General features: G+C 33.9%; 2 protein-coding genes across 2 annotated transcripts; both read right to left on the bottom strand.

Moving 5' to 3' along the window:
• Positions 1 to 593: 593 nt before the first annotated feature.
• LOC142609146 (uncharacterized) lies at positions 594 to 1244 on the bottom strand. Its single transcript, XM_075780765.1, has one exon. The coding sequence runs from the start codon at positions 1242 to 1244 to the stop codon at positions 594 to 596; it is 651 nt and encodes a 216-aa protein (XP_075636880.1).
• A 3317-nt stretch (positions 1245 to 4561) lies between these two features.
• LOC142608597 (UPF0481 protein At3g47200-like) lies at positions 4562 to 7433 on the bottom strand. Its single transcript, XM_075780287.1, has 2 exons — positions 7191 to 7433; positions 4562 to 5975 (listed from the first exon to the last, which is right to left on the bottom strand). Exons 1-2 carry the CDS (start codon positions 7404 to 7406, stop codon positions 4776 to 4778), a joined length of 1416 nt encoding a protein of 471 aa, XP_075636402.1. The 5' UTR covers positions 7407 to 7433; the 3' UTR covers positions 4562 to 4775.
• Positions 7434 to 17509: the final 10076 nt, after the last annotated feature.

Genomic DNA, 17509 nt, shown 5'->3' with positions numbered 1-17509 from the left:
TTAGACATAAAACCTGACAAATATACTTGAGTTGGGAAAATAATTTTAAAAGCTTTTTAACCCTTTTAGATTGCTTCATCCTTCGATCTATATTAGAAATCCATCATATCTGTCTTCAATGACAAAGCATTACCATTTGTCAAAATCATTAGTAGTCTCCATACAAATCATCAGCAATCATTAGTAGTCTCAATGACAAAAGAAATTTGTTTGAAGTAATCACGTAAAGTAAATGCAAAGAAGCAAGAAGATGATTTCGCAAATTCAGTAGAATAAAATGTATTCCTGAAATTGTAGCCAGGCTCTCTTGGCTGACATTTGAAAATTCTACTAAAAATAAAAAATAAAAAATAACAAACCCTTAAAGTTTCTTCCATACAAAAATTTCCTCTAATGAAAACCCATTAGCCAAACTCACTTGACCAACAGACAGTGGTAAAAAGATTAGACAAATCCCAAAAAATAAAATCCTTTCTACAATACTACAAAATCTCCTGCCTAATAAAAACCCTAATAGCCAAAAAAAAAAAAAAAAAAAATCCCTTGAGTAATTCAACAAAATCTCTTCTTTACAGAAAACCCAAACAGCCAAATCACTTAATGAACAAAGTGGGACAATGATGATATTTCCTTTGCAAGGCAATCCTGTTGATAGCAGCAAGATCCTTCACCTCTCTGCAGTTTTCAAACTCTTTTCTTGCCTTTTTCATCAAGTTTCCCTTCTTTATGTTACAGATCTCATCACATCCCCTCTTTCTTGTGATGGGTTTCACCACCTCGCAAACCTTGAGTTGCCTACTCTGTTTCCTCTCATTCTCTTTCTTGTAAAGTTGCTTTACTCGATCAATCGCTTCGTTCTCAGCCTCAGCCACTTCCTTCAATTTAGCTTCATACATTGTCACCCACTTGAATGAAACCTTCTTTTCCCTCATCCTTTGAACCACAACATCAGCCTTTGAAACCCCAAATTCCCTTTCGTAGAATTTCTTCCACAACTGATCAGTCACAAGGCTCAGATCTCTCACTTTGGATTTGCAAAACTTCTCCACATACATCAACTGATCAACATTGCAGTGTGGCAAAACCTTCTCAAGAATCGAAACATCACACGCCGCAAAAGCCTCGAGACGGCGCGTGTCGCCCACACGCCCAGCTTGCGTTAGTGTGTCTATCATCTTCTCGATCTCAAGTAAACCAGACCCAGACACAGACCCATCTTCAATTTCATTGCCCTTTTCCACCATTATTTCCGCAGCAAACTTTTGATTCTCGGACATCCTTTGATTACTATACAGAGAGCAAAATTCAAAACAGAGCAGTCTTCTTAAGCGGGTCATATTTATAATAGATACATATATCACCGACTTGGTTTCCAACGGTCGAAAATACATAATGGGCTTAGCTAATAATTTGAAATTTGAAATTGAAGCCCAATACGTGTGCTCTAGCTGTTACGCTCATGAGTTGGAGCCTCTGAGCCAGTTCTGATAGGGTTCTATGGCCCAATACAGTCAATAGCCCACGTGGTTTCAACTTTCAAATTTACATAATAAAGACTAAAGAGCAAAGAGTTATCCTAGGAGTATTACAACTTTTGATATAATTTTACCACAGTTTGTCCACATGATGAGTTTTGAGTGGTGGAGTTATAGATCCACATAGATCCACAATTTTTACTTTACCACTCACAGTTTACCATGCAGGAAAATTGTTTTAAAAATTGTGATTTTAGCAATTTTGTTACATAAATTTCCAAGTGACCTAATATCCCATTATTAGATTAATTTTTGTATGTAAAATATGAAATTAAATTAAATTAAATCTAAAATTAACTAAATATATGGAGTTTTTGAAATAAAATATAACATGTTAAGTAAAAAAGTTTAAGTAAATTGTAAAAAGAAAATATCTAAACCTAAGAGATACTACACAATGATAATAGTAGATTCAATATTGAAAATATTTTCATATTTAATAATTTCACCTCTACTTATAGGGTAATGTCATAAGTATTTTCATGTATAATATAGAATGTGTCATAAAATTTAGTATACAGCGGAAAAGGGCTAAAAATTAAATTTTATATCTATAATTTTTCTATAGATAGATTAAATATCACCTTAAAATTCAAATTAAAGATGATGAGAGTTTTTGTTTTCAAAAAAATTATATTCAGAATGAAAAGCAAAAAAAGAAGAATAAGAAAATGGGTCAACTTGATCCTTTTATTATAAAAATCATTTATCTGTGCCTATTTTTCTAATTCTATGTTCAAGCGGGTCAATACGTCCAAGTCCAATTTTAATAGGTTTACTTATTTCCCATATTCAATTATTTATTTATTTATTTTTGTAAAGCTAACCAATGGAATTGAACATCCTTGTCTAAATATTGTTACAGGACCACTTCAAAGAGTTTTAAGTGTCTAGAACGTTTGTCAAATTACAATAATAAAGTGTTTGAAATTGTTGTTCCCATTTGAAAACCAATAGATAAAGAGTTTTAATGCGTTTTTTTTTTTTTTTTTTTGAGCAGTGAGTTTTAATACGTTAAAAATGATAAAAGATGGCATATTGAATTTATTAAGTGTTATTTTATTACGTCCATTTATTATTGAAAAATGCATTTAATTAAAAAAAAACTACGATACTTAAAGCTTGAAATTCCAGCTTAGAAATTAGAATAAGTTTCTGAAGCTTTTTGTAGTAATTTATGCTGAGGATTTTTTATATGTCCTTAAAGTTTTTAAGTCTCTCATAACGCCATACTATAGGGCCAGTAGCGCAGGAGAATGTCTTATAGCTAGATGAATTATGCAACGCATCCTTTTCTAAAGCATGCTATTTGGTGATCCACTATGCTTTTTAAATTTTTTTTTTTTTTTTAATACTACTTGGCAGCTACGTCAGCATCAGTGTATTATTATTTTTATTTCTATTTGTCACCGTACACTTTTTCCACCGGAATGGCATAAACCATTTATTTATATTGGCATAAACCTTTTTGACCCATGAATAAACGATCATCTGACATATATTTGTATGGGGATTATAATTTAGTTTTGGGCATATCTATAAGATTCGGATAATGCTCGGCTTTAGTGCTTAGGAGCCACACGATTTGGACACGTAGTAAAAATGGGATACTTGTTGGTAGAGGCAAAGTCAGGGGTTACTCCTCCTCAAAAAATTAATGAGTACCATATATAAAACCCCTTAATTGCTTTGCCTCCTGAGAAAAATCCGAAAAACAATCCTACACAAGAAAAAAAACTTTGACACCAAAAAAAAAAATGGAAAAGTTAGACGTGGTGGAAGCATTCAAGACACTTTTTAACCAAAACTAACATCACAATTGTTTAAAACAAAAAGGCTAGTGTTTATATTGCATACATTTGTGCAAATACACATTGCCCAAATACATCATATGTAACAGTTTTTCCCTTAAAAAAACTTTTAATTATCTTCTTCCAAGATTTAGCATGTCACTATTTACCACACTTTGAAAGTTTATCCTAAAATTTGCCATTTTTTTTGGCACAGTATTTTTGAGATTTTAATATTTATGGGGGTTTATTTTAGATATTATGTTATAGAATGTTTTAGAAATCAAATTGGGTCCATGACAAAAGTAATGGGGTTGTCATATACCTTTCATGTAGGTCACTACTTATGTGACGAAGAATTTCACTACCTTGAGACAATTAGAGCTACTATTATTGTTTATTGGGACTTCCCTTCAAAACTTATAACACTTACTCTTTCCAACCTTCTAGGATTAGGCAATAAAAGATTCAATTAGAATTTAAATGATAATTTAATGGCAAGGGAGTATTTGTTAGTTTCCAATACTTAGTGGGGAGGAGGGGGGAGGGGGGGGGGGGAATTGCTCAATTTTAAAATTTAATGAGCGAATTGTGAACTACCCAAAAAATCAAACAGAGAAAATACTTTTTCCCTTTTTATTATATTAATTCTAGGGTAACATATTATTCATGTTCTGTTGAGCATGCAATTGAAACTACAAGAATTAACTGAATTACTTATAGGAGAGTGGATAATAGATAAGGAATATTAATATTTTAAAGAAAATTTTCCAAGTGTACTAGGGTTAGCATTTAACAACGTGGTTCCCTTACCAATTTTTGTTTTTTTTTTTGTTTTTATCAACACCTGATTTTAAAGAGTTCAGAGTTTTCAGACAGTAAGTAGAACCACAATTATTTGTGTTGGTTAGGAGGACCACATGTAGGATTGAGTAAATTCTCCAACAAATGGATGGTAACAACTTGTGAATGATTTCACCCTATTTTCGTCCATGGTAACAACTTGACATATAAATTCATACCCAAGCATACACCTTATATGAAAGTTCATGCTTTAACAGTTTAACTACAAAACTAAATCATAGAATAGGGTAATATATTGTATCAATTATTCATCTTCAAATTTTATTACATAATAACACGCTCAATCCTCCTCGCACATAAAATTCTGGCAGATAAATATCATGTTTTTATCTCAAACACACATTACATCAAATTAAGAATCAAGTGCATTGTTCACACTGACTTATTTAAACGAACATGGGAGTTGGACAAAAAGAAAGTAAACAAACGGAATGACATAGCCATATAGGATGTACCAGAGGCAGAGAGGCCTATGTGAAATCCTGACAGGTACAGAACTCTTACAGGTACTTTTATTGAACAACAATCTGAAAAGACATAGAATCAGTGTGGTTATGGTTATTTATATTAGGGGCGGTGTTTCTTTTTACTTTTTATAATATGCCAAGACAGAGTAGACCGTTTGTACGACAGTGAGACCAAGTACAAAGAATGCGGCAAGGAAAGCAATGACCGTCCAGGGGCTACTGAAATGTGTATGAAGGACTTGAGATATCCAGGTCATTGACTTCTTGTCGAAGTACGCTTGGATATCATGTTTGACTTTTATATATATTACGGGGTTAGGCACCAAGTCGGTGCCTATCTCATTGAAGACCTGAGCCACTTCTTCGTCGCTCCCGAGGAGGTTGCGGAGTATGCCTGCTTTCCTGAGGTCAATAACGTCTTTGGGATCATCAATAAGTGAATCAAGGAAGGATATGTAAGAGGTGATCCCAAAGTCATTTTCGAAATCAGGACACATCTCGTAGGCTATCAAGTTGAAGAACATAGGCCCAGTTGAGTCATCCACTGTTATTCGAGGAAGCTGAAGGATTCCAGGGTAGAAATTCCATTTTTTGGTGAATTGTATCTCTCCCAAGCAACGACTTGGGCTGGACTTCAAATGGATTCCTGCCTCTCTAAGCTCCTGCACATTACGAAATGAATGCCAATCTTCCTTGCCAGTTTCTTTATTCTGAGCAGTTTTGTCTTTGATGCCATCAAGGCCTAGAAGTCTTTTCCGCAGAAGATCAAGAAGATGGATGGGATTTTCATCATTTGGGGGTACTGTATCAAGAAGATGCATGCTGTGCATATTGATGAATTTTTGGATCGATTTTCTCAACTTTTCCTCCTTTTTACTATTTTTCTCCTTAATATTTTTCATTAAATAGTCGAGGAGTTGATAAGGAAGTTGATTCTCCAACAAGAACAAATCTTGTTGCACAAAGGCCACTTGATCGTCTTTAATTTTGAAATCTTTGACCTTCTCACGAGCAACCAAGTCTATGAACTGCAATGTTGCACAGCCGTCCACAAAAAACATCCAAGCAAGGTCCTCATCACTATATTTCTGTGTCACTTTCTCATCATAGTACTCCCTCAGTTCTTTGATATTATCCTCAATAATACCAAACAATTCTTCAACAGTCCTGCCGGTTTTTCCAATGAATTTGTCTGCCAACATAAGCTTGTACTCCTCTGTTAGCTGATATGGAGGCTTACCATGATGGATAGGACCGAGTGATACCACTCTTGGCTCACAATACTTTCGGTAATGCTTGTGACCTCGCAGCATTAAAACCTGATGGTTCCGCAATTTATAAATTAACATAATCGATAACAGGAACAAAATATAATAAATTGACAATAAATAATATGTTTTTTCAACGCATTGCAATGTTATATATAAAATAATTTATAATAATAAGATAAAAGTATCGTGTGCATATAGCTAGTTTGACAAAGTACTATGAATATTTTGGTCTTTTTTGGCTTTTACATCACAAATTAAATATTTATCATATGTCTCAAGACTCAACCAATGTAACAAGTACAGTAACTTATTAATTTTAGCATACAACATCCACTAAAGAAGTAATTTGTTGCCCACAATATGTATTTCCTTGAAAAATCTTGGTTAACACCTTTGTGTTCTATGCAGCCAAATGAATAGATTAATTCAACAAGTTTATTAATAATTCCATACATAGGCAAATCTATTAACCACAATATCAAAATATTAAATCTAAGGCAACAATAACAATAATAATAAAATTAGTAAAAGCACAAACAAATTTAATAATAAAGCAGAAAATCAATGAAAACATCTTTAGTGGAAAAACAATTTAAGACCAAATCCCTTAGAAAATCTACTATAAAAAAACGGTTACAACTGTCGACTTGCGAAAATTTGTATAACTAGACTCTTAATTTTAACCTCTGCAAATGCTTCATTGGCCTTCTTACCACACAGGCCCCAAGACCCTCTAGAATCATTCAATGGTGATTTCCTTCATGAACTCCTTATCTACACAAACTAGAATCTCTTGCACACTCCAATGAACCTCATTGAATATTTGCTGCAGTGATGAACTCACTGTGGTTTCAAAGAAAGGTTTAAGGCACAAGGTATTATCATCGATCATCACACATTTCTATTTCTTGTTTTTGCTCTCAGCACAAGGAAGTTTATCCCATCATACCCAAGCATACACCTTATACGTAAATCCAAGTTTATCCGTGGACAGCCCTACTATGTATATACACATCGTAAAAAGCGTATAGAATTTTTTTATATATAGTTAAAATACTTAGTTACAAATAAGGAATTAAATCACTAGAGAATGGAGAAATAAATCATAACTAGTGGAAATAAATATTTTGTAACAACTATTCTGACTTAATGGGATATGAAATGAATAGCCGAATAGGACTTTTGTTTTTTTTTTGAGAAACACGAATAGCACTAAATTAATAAAAGGACTATTTTACTTTTATTATAATGCATTAACACAACCTGTCGTATCTTTGGTGTTTTTCCTAGTTGCACTTTGGCTTCCGCCTCCTTTAATTTCTTAAACTTCTCTTCCTTGGAACTGGTACTGCCTCTCTGGATTGTAATAGTCAGCTTATGGGTTTCTTCAGCGACAATAACAGGATGATCATTGTCTCTGCTTGATTCACCAGCTTCTTTTCTCGAATGGAACTCCTCCACGGAAATTACGTGCTCCATTCCGGCCTTGGTGAGTGTTTACAAAAACAAGGTAACTTATTGGTATGATTAACCTATTGATCAAATACTAAGCTTTATATAGGCCAAGTTAACATGGAAACGTTAGCTTGAAGCATTTGGTCTTAACTTTATTCATATACCAAGTCTGGAATCAACTGCACACACTTTTGTGCACTAATAATTTCTTTAACGACTCAAGTTCGTTGAAGCTGTGCATGAGAACGAAAAAAGCTATTTTCTCACCTTTTACATAACGAGCTTGTTATTTGATTTACGAATTTGAAATTGTGCACTTTCTAATAAACTAACATTTTGTCTAGAGAGTTATACATTTTGCGACAACTTACACATATATCAACATAAAATTGGATTATAACACTTATATATGGGTTTCATCATTGGTAGCCAGGTGAAAAGTATCTACTCTATGTCAGAATATTTTTGTGAATGTCTATCCAATCACCACTTAATGCATGTGCAAGTTATGACAAAGTGTGTATCTTTAAACTTTTTCATAAACTAGTGGTTGTATCTTCATTTTTATACAGCCGGCTGGTTGTTATTAATATTTGATATACATACACTTTTATTTGTAGTTATGTTTCCTCCTTTGGACTAGTGGCTAAGGGACCAAGTGGCCATGCCCCACTAATGTGCATACAATATATAAAATAAAGTACACTCATATTTGCACATTTAGTTTTACTTTTATGTTATTTCGTGACTAATTATGAATTATCTTTTTTTTATAGGTAAAAAAAAGCTTTACATGCTAATGGGTTTTATCTAAGGGATATGGATTATGGATAGACTCTAACTTAAGTGGGTTGAACCTAACTCAAACCTAGAGGCCTACAAGATGTGGAGAAGCCTCATCAATTAAGAAAAGAAGCCAATTGGAGAAAAATATTTAAAAAAAAATCAAAATTCGAAATCAGCCACAACTAAGCTTGACTTTTTTTTTTTTTTTTTTTTTATGAGAAAAAAAATTAGGCATAGTATGTGAAGTTCTTTGATTAAATTCAAACACATGATCGCATTGACAAATAAAATACAAAGAAAGTTGTCTTTTATCTTTACTAAGGATAGTTAATTCCATGCAAGTAATTTTACCAAGAATTTGGATGTTTTGCTATTTTTTATCCATATTTTAATTTAACTTTTATAATTTAAGCATGTGCAAATTAAGAACTATTAATACTTTATTTAAAATAAAGATGCCGCAATTTAGAAAACATAACACCTACGGATATACACTTTGTGAAACTTCATTTTTCTAAGAACATCTTAAGGATCTCCATGGACAAGTTTTATTGTAAATAATTTAGTTGTTTACATAAAGAAAATTGTTAAACACTTTATATACATATTTGATACTCTATTTTTTTGATAAATTTAATAGTTATGATGGGGGATAAACTTGGATCATAGACATTTCAATTCAAAATGCCAAGAGGTGCCAATTGAGCTACAAAACTCTTAACATGTATATTGATACTTGATTATTTTAATTCTCTAAAAGAGTGTTAATTACAAGTTTAATTGGAGATATTTAATTTAGCAATTTTTAAAATTTTTATTTCCTTTTATGCCTACTTAGTAACATCATAATAATTGATTAACAATACATCTTAGCACATATTTATTAAGATTGATAAACGCTTTTTGTTCAACATCTGTTGATTTGTAAAATATTTCATTTATATCTTGAACTATCTCCATACTTTTTATACTATATATATATATATATATTATATAAAGAAATAAAAATATATAATCTATCACATTTTAATTTGAGTCCTTATATGATAAATTTTTTACTCCACAGTCCACACCACTACTACCAACGGGCATGGTTTACAGCAGCATTTCCTAAAGAAAGGAGACGCATGTTACACTTTTTTCATTATTAAGTTTGGCATAAGCTCTTTTACAATAAAAGTTTTGTTCGATTGTACTTAAAATAGAAGTCACGGTTATCTTTTCTCAAAGAGAGGTAAAGGAACAGGATGCTGCTTCAGATTTCACACACTGAAAGAACAAATGTAATACACGAGAGATCAACCGTGAAGCTGGTGGAATGATGAAAAATCATGTACAATATAATAAAATTTTGGTCTTAAAAATCATGGTCATGACCAAATACCCACATTGTCTTTATGCCAAATGGCTACCCTTCATTAAAGAACTTGATAAACTACATAATTCCATATAATTTAGGTGATTTCAAATTAAATTCTGGATTGTAAAAAGAGTAAATGTATAAATATTTTAATCTTTTCATGCCACTCCCTCAATGTGGATACTATTAACTAAAAGTTGTAGAAACATCACATGCCACAACTTTTAACATAACTTTACCAGAACTTGCTCATCAAAAAAAAAAAAAAACTTTACCACAACTTGTCCACACAATAAGTTTTAAGTGGTGAAGTTGTAAATCCATATGGATCCACCATTTTTACTATACTACGCACAGTTTGCCATGCAGATAAGTTGTTTTAAAAATCATGGTCTTAGCAAATTTGTTACATAGATTTCAAGTGACCCAATATCCTATTATTAGATCACTTGTTGTGTGTAAAATATGAAATTAAATTAAAATAAATCTAAAATTAACTAAATATATGGAGTTTTGAAAATAAAATATAACATGTTAAGCAAAAAAGTTTAAGTAAATTGTAAAAAGAAAATATCTAAACCTAAGAAGTACTACACAATGATAATAGTAGATTCAATGTTGAAAATATTTCATATTTAATAATTTCACCTCAACTTAGAGGGTAATGTCATAAGTTTTTTAATGTATAATATAGAATTGTGTCATAAAATTTAGTAAACAACGCAAGAGGGCTAAACATTAAATTTTATATCTATAATTTTTCTATTGATAGATTAAATTTCACCTTAAAATTCAGATTGAAGATGATGAGAGTTTTTGTTTTACAAAAATAATTATATTCAGAATGAAAAGCAAGAAAGAAAAAGGGTAAACATGACCCAACCTATCATTCTACTGTCCCAAGTACGAGTTGACACATTTTTTCACGAGTTTATATTAGTTCGATCCTTTTATTATAAAATTCTTCTATCTGTGCATATTTTTTTTTTAATTCTATGTTCAAGCAAGTTAACAAGTCCAAGTCCAATTTTAATAGGTTTACTTACTGCCCATTCTCAGTTTTTTTTTGGGGGGGGGGGGGTGTAAAGCTAACCAATGGAATTGAACAACCTTGTCTAAATATTGAGGAGGCAACAAGACCATTCTAAATGTCTTTTTTGTCATGTAAAAACTATATATATATATATATATATATATATATATATATATATATATATATATATATATCAATTAAACTAGTACAAAAATAATGTATGTAAACAGAGACTGGATAGTGGATACACCTAATATACCAGAAAGTCATTACCCATGAATGACGATAAAGACTTTTCGAGATTAAAAAATAAATGACTTTAATAATGGATTTGAATTTGTGATCTCCTATTGCTTTATCTTTCATAGCATGCAACCCATAATGAAGCCAAGCAATGCCCAAACACTCCTCTCCCTCCCAAACCTGAAATTTCCACTTCAAAATAATTCCAAGGAGGATAATGTTGTTATATTCGACGTGGATAATACCTTTACAATAATGCCTTCAATTTCATCCCTTGTCGCTTTGGGGTGGCCTATGCCATTGAGAAATTTGAAGTAAAGATAGAGAGATTTTATTATAAGATTGATAACTATTTTTTTTTGGGCCCAAATCCTACAAAATTGAAAGCTAAGGCATTCGTAACAAAAATTAGTCCAAATTTTATAAAGTTGATTATTTTTATTTAAGAAATTGAATTTAATTGGATCTGTAGGGTCAATAGGCCCCGGGATATATGTTGGTTTGGTCCAAAGGTATTAATTGGGCTATCTAAAGGCCCAATTTGATGACACTGAATGGTCCGAGGATGTGTAAATGTCATCCCACGAAGCAATGCTAAAAGGTAAAGAACTGATATCTGGTCAAGCATATCTAAGAGAATGGTCCGAGGAGAGATATGTCATTGGCTATCTAAAACCAAGGCAGAAGAAAGGCTGGTTGACCTCTGCAAACACTATTTTAGAAGATCCTATAAGTAAGGATAAGCATGATATACGTAGAAGATAAGAAGAAGGACAGTGGGATATTTTTAATAAAGTTGCTACCGCCGCTACTACATTGAATACTCTGTAACTGCTTCTCTGACCGCATTAATGGGAAAATGAGGCCTGTGCATCTGGGTTCAGCCTTACAGTTACCTTCAAAAACTTGAGGGGAGGGAGATGGGACAAGTCTCTAAATCAAGAATCTGATCCATTGGTGGGAGATGATATAAAAGTAAGAGGAAGACGCTCAGAGAAAGGAGAGAGAAAAATAGAGAGATAACACTGTATACATCATCATCCTTAGTTGTAGTCTATCTTTGAAAGAAATAATATAAATTATCATCGGCTTGTGCTCGAAGACAAATTTCTTTCATATAAACAGTTCTTTATGTGTAATGTTGTGATCGAGCCTATCATTCTAGTTATCTAACATCATTAAAATCTAGATTTCAAACTCACTCTCTACAAATTTTATTGCATTAGGCTTTTGGGCCTATTCTTTTCTCACTGTGGGTTTGGGTGCAAATTGTGTCCTTACAAGATCAATCAAGCCTAAATTTTTTTTAAAATAAGTTTTATTCCAAAATTTCCCTTAGTGGTAGGCGGCAACAGCAATAGCCGGAATACCCTATTTTTTGTCTTCCATTCAATGAAAGACCCAAAGCCCGCTACTAGAGGCCCAAAGAACTAAAAGTGGACCTTGGCCATTTTGGTGGCGACCATACCCCTTTGAACAAATTTTGGGCTTTGGTTTGATTTGGAAAGAGAATGAATTTATGAAATCTTTGAAGAATGCAACGAGTCTCAAAAAAGAGAATATACTTGTGAAAGAAAGATACGCCTACAAATTAAAAAGCATACTCACGTTGTCCTCTATCTATCAAGTCACTCTTCTGATGATATCTCATAGACCCCTGCAAAATACAATCAAGCATATCAGTGCTCATGAGCAAAAATAAATAAATAATTTCAAAGATTTAAATGTCAACATGAGAAAACAAATAGATGAGAGTAGCTCAAGAAAGAGAAGATAACAAAGAGAACATGAAAAATGGCAAAAATACACATATGCAAATGATAGTCCCACCATAATGCTTTATCCTGATAGCACCCCTCTTGGCAGGAAATCCCTGTCCAAATTCCCAGTGTGTGCTTAAACAAAGCAACCAAACTCTGGAACCATTACCTACCTCTCCAAGTTGGCATACAAGTAAGAAAAAACTGACATGTTTTTTGCCATTAATCCATGATACTATTACTTTTACCCCCACTTGAGGAAGATTAAATGGTAGTCCAATGAGCACCAATCCCAAGCATCAAATCCCTAGGGGAAGCAGAACCTTTCCAACATCTAAACTACCAAGATAAAAAATGCCTTTGCATTTACAGAAAATCAAATCCCAAGGAGAGGCAAAAAGCTGAACTATTTCCCTAATTGATATGATAAAACCATCTTCAACAATCCGTTTACACCCAATATGCAAAAAATGATCCACCTAAGACCCATCAAACAACAAATTCACTTAACAGCAGCCTCACAACCGCTTCCCTCATCTATGCAACATTCATTAAATTGTTGTGTCAACATAATCAGATTTCTGTAACCTATCTTAGCTCCTTTCTTCAAAGCTTCTTTGAGTGCTATGATTCTTGAAGCTTGCTACCAAATACTCTGCTATAGCATCCTGCAAATAATTTGTTTCCCAATTAGTCTTGCAGAAAATCTTTTACCCCTTGGTTTGCCTGTTTCTTCCTTTTGCCCTCCACCAACAATAGGATTTCTCATTTGGGTTTAGAGTAATCTTCCACATTTGCACTTGATCAATCCCCTTCATTTGTAGTCTTGAATTTGTTTGAGCATGCTTATACTAGTATAACTCTAGAAAGTTGCTGGGGTCCCATCTGCATTTTGGGCCCATATAATATCTATTTTCCTTAGTAAATTGATGCGGGAGATGCAAGAAAATTATTATTTAATATTATTTATGTTTACAAGTCAATTGTATTTTTATGTTTTAGGTCCTAATAGTTTATTGGGCTATTAGTATTTTAATTTGGAAGCAAGGTTATTTTTGTAATAAGGCAATTAAGGTTTCCTAGCCAATTAGAACTAGGGTTTAGCAATCCTTTATAAGCAACCCATTGTACTCCTTGAGGAGATAGTTGATATTTTAATGAATGAAAAAAATGGCCGTTTGGTCTTTCTTTGGTTTGGTGCTGACTCCAGGTCTACCCTAAGTACTGACTCTTAGTGGTTTTCCCACTTGGTGCTGACTCCAAGCAAGGCCTAGTTGCTGACTTCTAGGTCATATCCCTTTATTTTATCATTGTTTTAGTTTTGTTCTGGTTGTCCTGGGTCAATTTTGGTATCAGAGCAAACTTCGATCTGTTTGAACCATCCTTGCAGTCAATCCAGAACAAAAAAAAAAGAAAAAAGAAAAAGAAAAAGAAAAGCTTTCACCATATATTTTCCACCACTAGAAATCCAGCCACCACACCACCTTCAAAATCCCTTCATGACATCTCTAACAAACCAACATCAGAAAACCATATCTCAATACCCGTCAACTAAAGCCCTTTGACCCAACAACCAACAAACCCTATTTGTCAATCTTGGCCACCGTTGAAGCACCACACCAGCTGCCAGAAAAGCCAGCCACCACAAAAAAAAAAAAAAAACAAAGTGAAGAAGACAAGACCCACACTAAGACCCATCGGCAAACTCGACCCGCCATTGTTGAGATTGCCCAACCACCACCGAAGCCAAGATCCACGCCGAGGCCCATCATCCACCTCGACCCACCGCCGTCGAGATCGATGAGCTACAGCCTCTGGGATTGCTGAGCCATCGCCATCGCCAAACCCGAGACAGACTGCCACTGGTCCTCCATGACTTGAGCCACCGCTGTCCTCCCCACCTTCGCGCCGCCACTAGCCGTCAATCCTTAGCGCTAGTCGAAGTCCATTGCAGTGACTTCCTTTTTCCTTTCTTTTCTTTTGAGCTTTGTTGGTTGAGTTTAGTTCTGAGTTCATTTTGTCTCTTTCGTGTATCGTGCTTGACACTTTGACTTAGTAAAAAAAAAAAAATCAAAAGGAAAAGAAAGAAAGTAGTGCTTGTTGTGGCACCCCATTACATTGGGCCTTGAGTTGTTCTCCACAGGTCCAATCTGTCCAAGTCAGAAGCCTATTCCGGCTATCTGTCCAGAGAATATCACAGCAACCCAGGTTCTTGTTCTAACTTCCATCTATTTTAGAGAATCATGGTAATATCAGAAGCACCTTATTTTGATGGTTGTAAAACTAATCCACGGGATTTTGTCAATGGGATGAATGGGATGGAGCAATTCTTTCACCAAGCAAATTGGGCAGATAACAAAAAGGTTAGGTATGCAAAGTTGAAGTTAAAAGGTGGAGCACAAAGGTTTTGGGAAAAGCTTGAATATTTTCGCTATCTAAACTATAAACCTGCCATTAGTGTTGGAAGATATGAAAGAAAAGCTTTGTGATGAGTATTTGTCACCATACTTTCGAGCTAAGTATTTACCCCAATCTCAATGTGGTACTTTTCAAGTTGAAGCAAATACGATGAATTCTCATTCCATTTCATGTCCTCATTGCACTTTTGAACAATCTACCAAGGAATTAAAGGAGTTATCTGTAAAGAACAGGAAAAATGTTCAAGACATGATTGCTCAAATGGAGCAAATGAAGACTCAAACTGATTCAATAGGGAAACCAAGGATAATTGATCAAAATGAAATTATTGCTGCCCACATAGAAGACAACATTAATGATGATATCTTGATCGTGGAGAATCCTCAAGCAACACTAAAGCCTAATGTTGACACAAACGTACATGTCTCGACAAGTGTTGCTTTAACATGCGTGCAAAGCAATGAATCTATTAAAAAGTAGCAAGGTGAAAAGATGGTTTCTATAGAGAGTATTATGTTAGAGGGTGCACATGATGTGATATTGGAAACTAATGAATCTGCTCTTAATCAGCCTTCCATGGTGCATGAAAACAAACAGTTTGCTAAAGTGGAGAAAGTGGATAACATAGTGCTTCCAATGGTTCAAGATAAGATTATGTTAATTCTACACATTGATTTTGTTATTCCAGAGGAGTTTGACACGGTGGAATTCAAGGTTTTTCTTCTCTCTATGCTCCCTAAGGTGATTCTAGACTAGAAGCAAGTGTTATTTGTCAGCATCCTAATCCTTCAATATTTTAGAACTCAAGGTCAAGTTTTCTCCAACCAGAGGAGAATGATGCGGGAGATGCAAGAAAATTATTATTTAATATTATTTATGTTTGCAAGTCAATTGTATTTTTATGTTTTAGGTCTTAGTAGTTTATTGGGCTATTAGTATTTTAATTTGGAAGCAAGGTTATTTTTGTAATAAAGACAATTAAGGTTTCCTAGCCAATTAGAATTAGGGTTTAGCAATCCTTTATAAGCAACCCATTGTACTCCTTGAGGAGATAATTGATATTTTGATGAATGAAAAAAATGGCAATTTGGTCTTTCTTTGGTTTGGTGTTGACTCCAAGTCTACCCTAGATGCTAACTCTTAGTGGTTTCCCCGCTTGGTGCTGACTCCTAGATCATATCCCTTTATTTTATCATTGTTTTAGTTTTGTTTTGGTGCATTTACCTCCCAATCATTAGGGAATTTTTTTAAGCACACACCTTTAAACGGTTTCTCATCAACCTCACCCATTCTTTTGATTCCAAAAAGGTCTTGGTCATTCCAAATATCTTGCAAACCATTTATCAATTCTTTACAAGCATCTTGTAGCTCAAGGTTACTCATGCGCTCCTTAGTATCAGAGTTTGGTTAAGGGTATCCATGGATTGCAACTTATCCACTTTTTCCTCCAGTTCTTTTCTCAGGGCATCGATTTGGATGGTTGATATGCAGTCGTATTTTGTAGAACTTTGAGCTTTCAACTTCTCCCTCTCAAAGAGTAAACTTTTCCGCTCCAGATCAATTTGAGCCTCTCGCTTCTCCAATTCTTTAACTCTTTTCTACAACTTTGCATTTTGTTCGGCGACGAACTGTGCCCTCTTTATTTCTTGAGAGTAAGCTTGCTGCAGCTTAGCTTTCTCCTCCATCATCATGCAAAAGGTCTCATCTAACTTGCTCTCCATTCCAAACAATTTTTCATTCTTGACATCAACTTCCTTGGCAAGGATCACAACAAGTCTACGTGCTTTTTGCAACTTTTCAAGAATGATGCGGGAGATATAAGAAAATTATTATTTAATATTATTTATGTTTGCAAGTCAATTGTATTTTTATGTTTTAGGTCCTAGTAGTTTATTAGGCTATTAGTATTTTAATTTGGAAGCAAGGTTATTTTTGTAACAAAGCAATTAGAGTTTCCTAGTCAATTAGAATTAGGGTTTAACAATCCTTTATAAGCAACTTATTGTACTCCTTGAAGAGATAGTTGATATTTTGATGAATGAAAAAAATGGCCGTTTGGTTTTTCTTTGGTCAGGTGCTGACTCCATGTCTACACTAAGTGTTGACTCCTAGTGTTTTTCCCGCTTGGTGCTGACTCCAAGCAAGGCCTAAGTGCTGACTCCTAGGTCATATCCCTTTATTTTATCATTGTTTTAGTTTTGTTTTGGTTGTCCTGCATCATAAATTCTTCAAATCCTCACTGAATTTCCTTTCTAACAACACGTTATCCACCAAGCTAATATTGGATCGAATGAATTTGAGTTTTTCCTTTTTAGCTTCTACTTCAAACTCAAACACCCCAAACACTTCTCTGTTCCTGAGTACCAATTTCCGCCTGATTGCATATATCTTATTTACTGGTATAACTCACACTTTACTCCCAAGCTGTCCTAATCAGTTCCTCACATTCAGAGTGGGTCAACCATTATTGTTTTCGTTCCCTAAAGGGAGTTCTTCTTTCTTATTTACTAGTTATCAAGCTGTCAAA

This window comes from Castanea sativa, chromosome 9, assembly GCF_040712315.1.
Source record: "Castanea sativa cultivar Marrone di Chiusa Pesio chromosome 9, ASM4071231v1".
Lineage (NCBI taxonomy): Eukaryota > Viridiplantae > Streptophyta > Magnoliopsida > Fagales > Fagaceae > Castanea > Castanea sativa.
Note: the sequence above shows the minus strand (reverse complement) of the source record. Positions and strands in the feature narration are given on the sequence as shown.

Bases quoted from the DNA above. Each gene is read 5' to 3' on its own strand.
- LOC142609146 (XM_075780765.1), bottom strand. From the start codon at position 1,244: ATGGTGGAAAAGGGCAATGAAATTGAAGATGGGTCTGTGTCTGGGTCT.
- LOC142608597 (XM_075780287.1), bottom strand. From the start codon at position 7,406: ATGGAGCACGTAATTTCCGTGGAGGAGTTCCATTCGAGAAAAGAAGCT. The intron at 5,976-7,190 runs GTTGTGTTAATG...CGGAACCATCAG, and splicing joins AAACACCAAAGATACGACAG to GTTTTAATGCTGCGAGGTCA.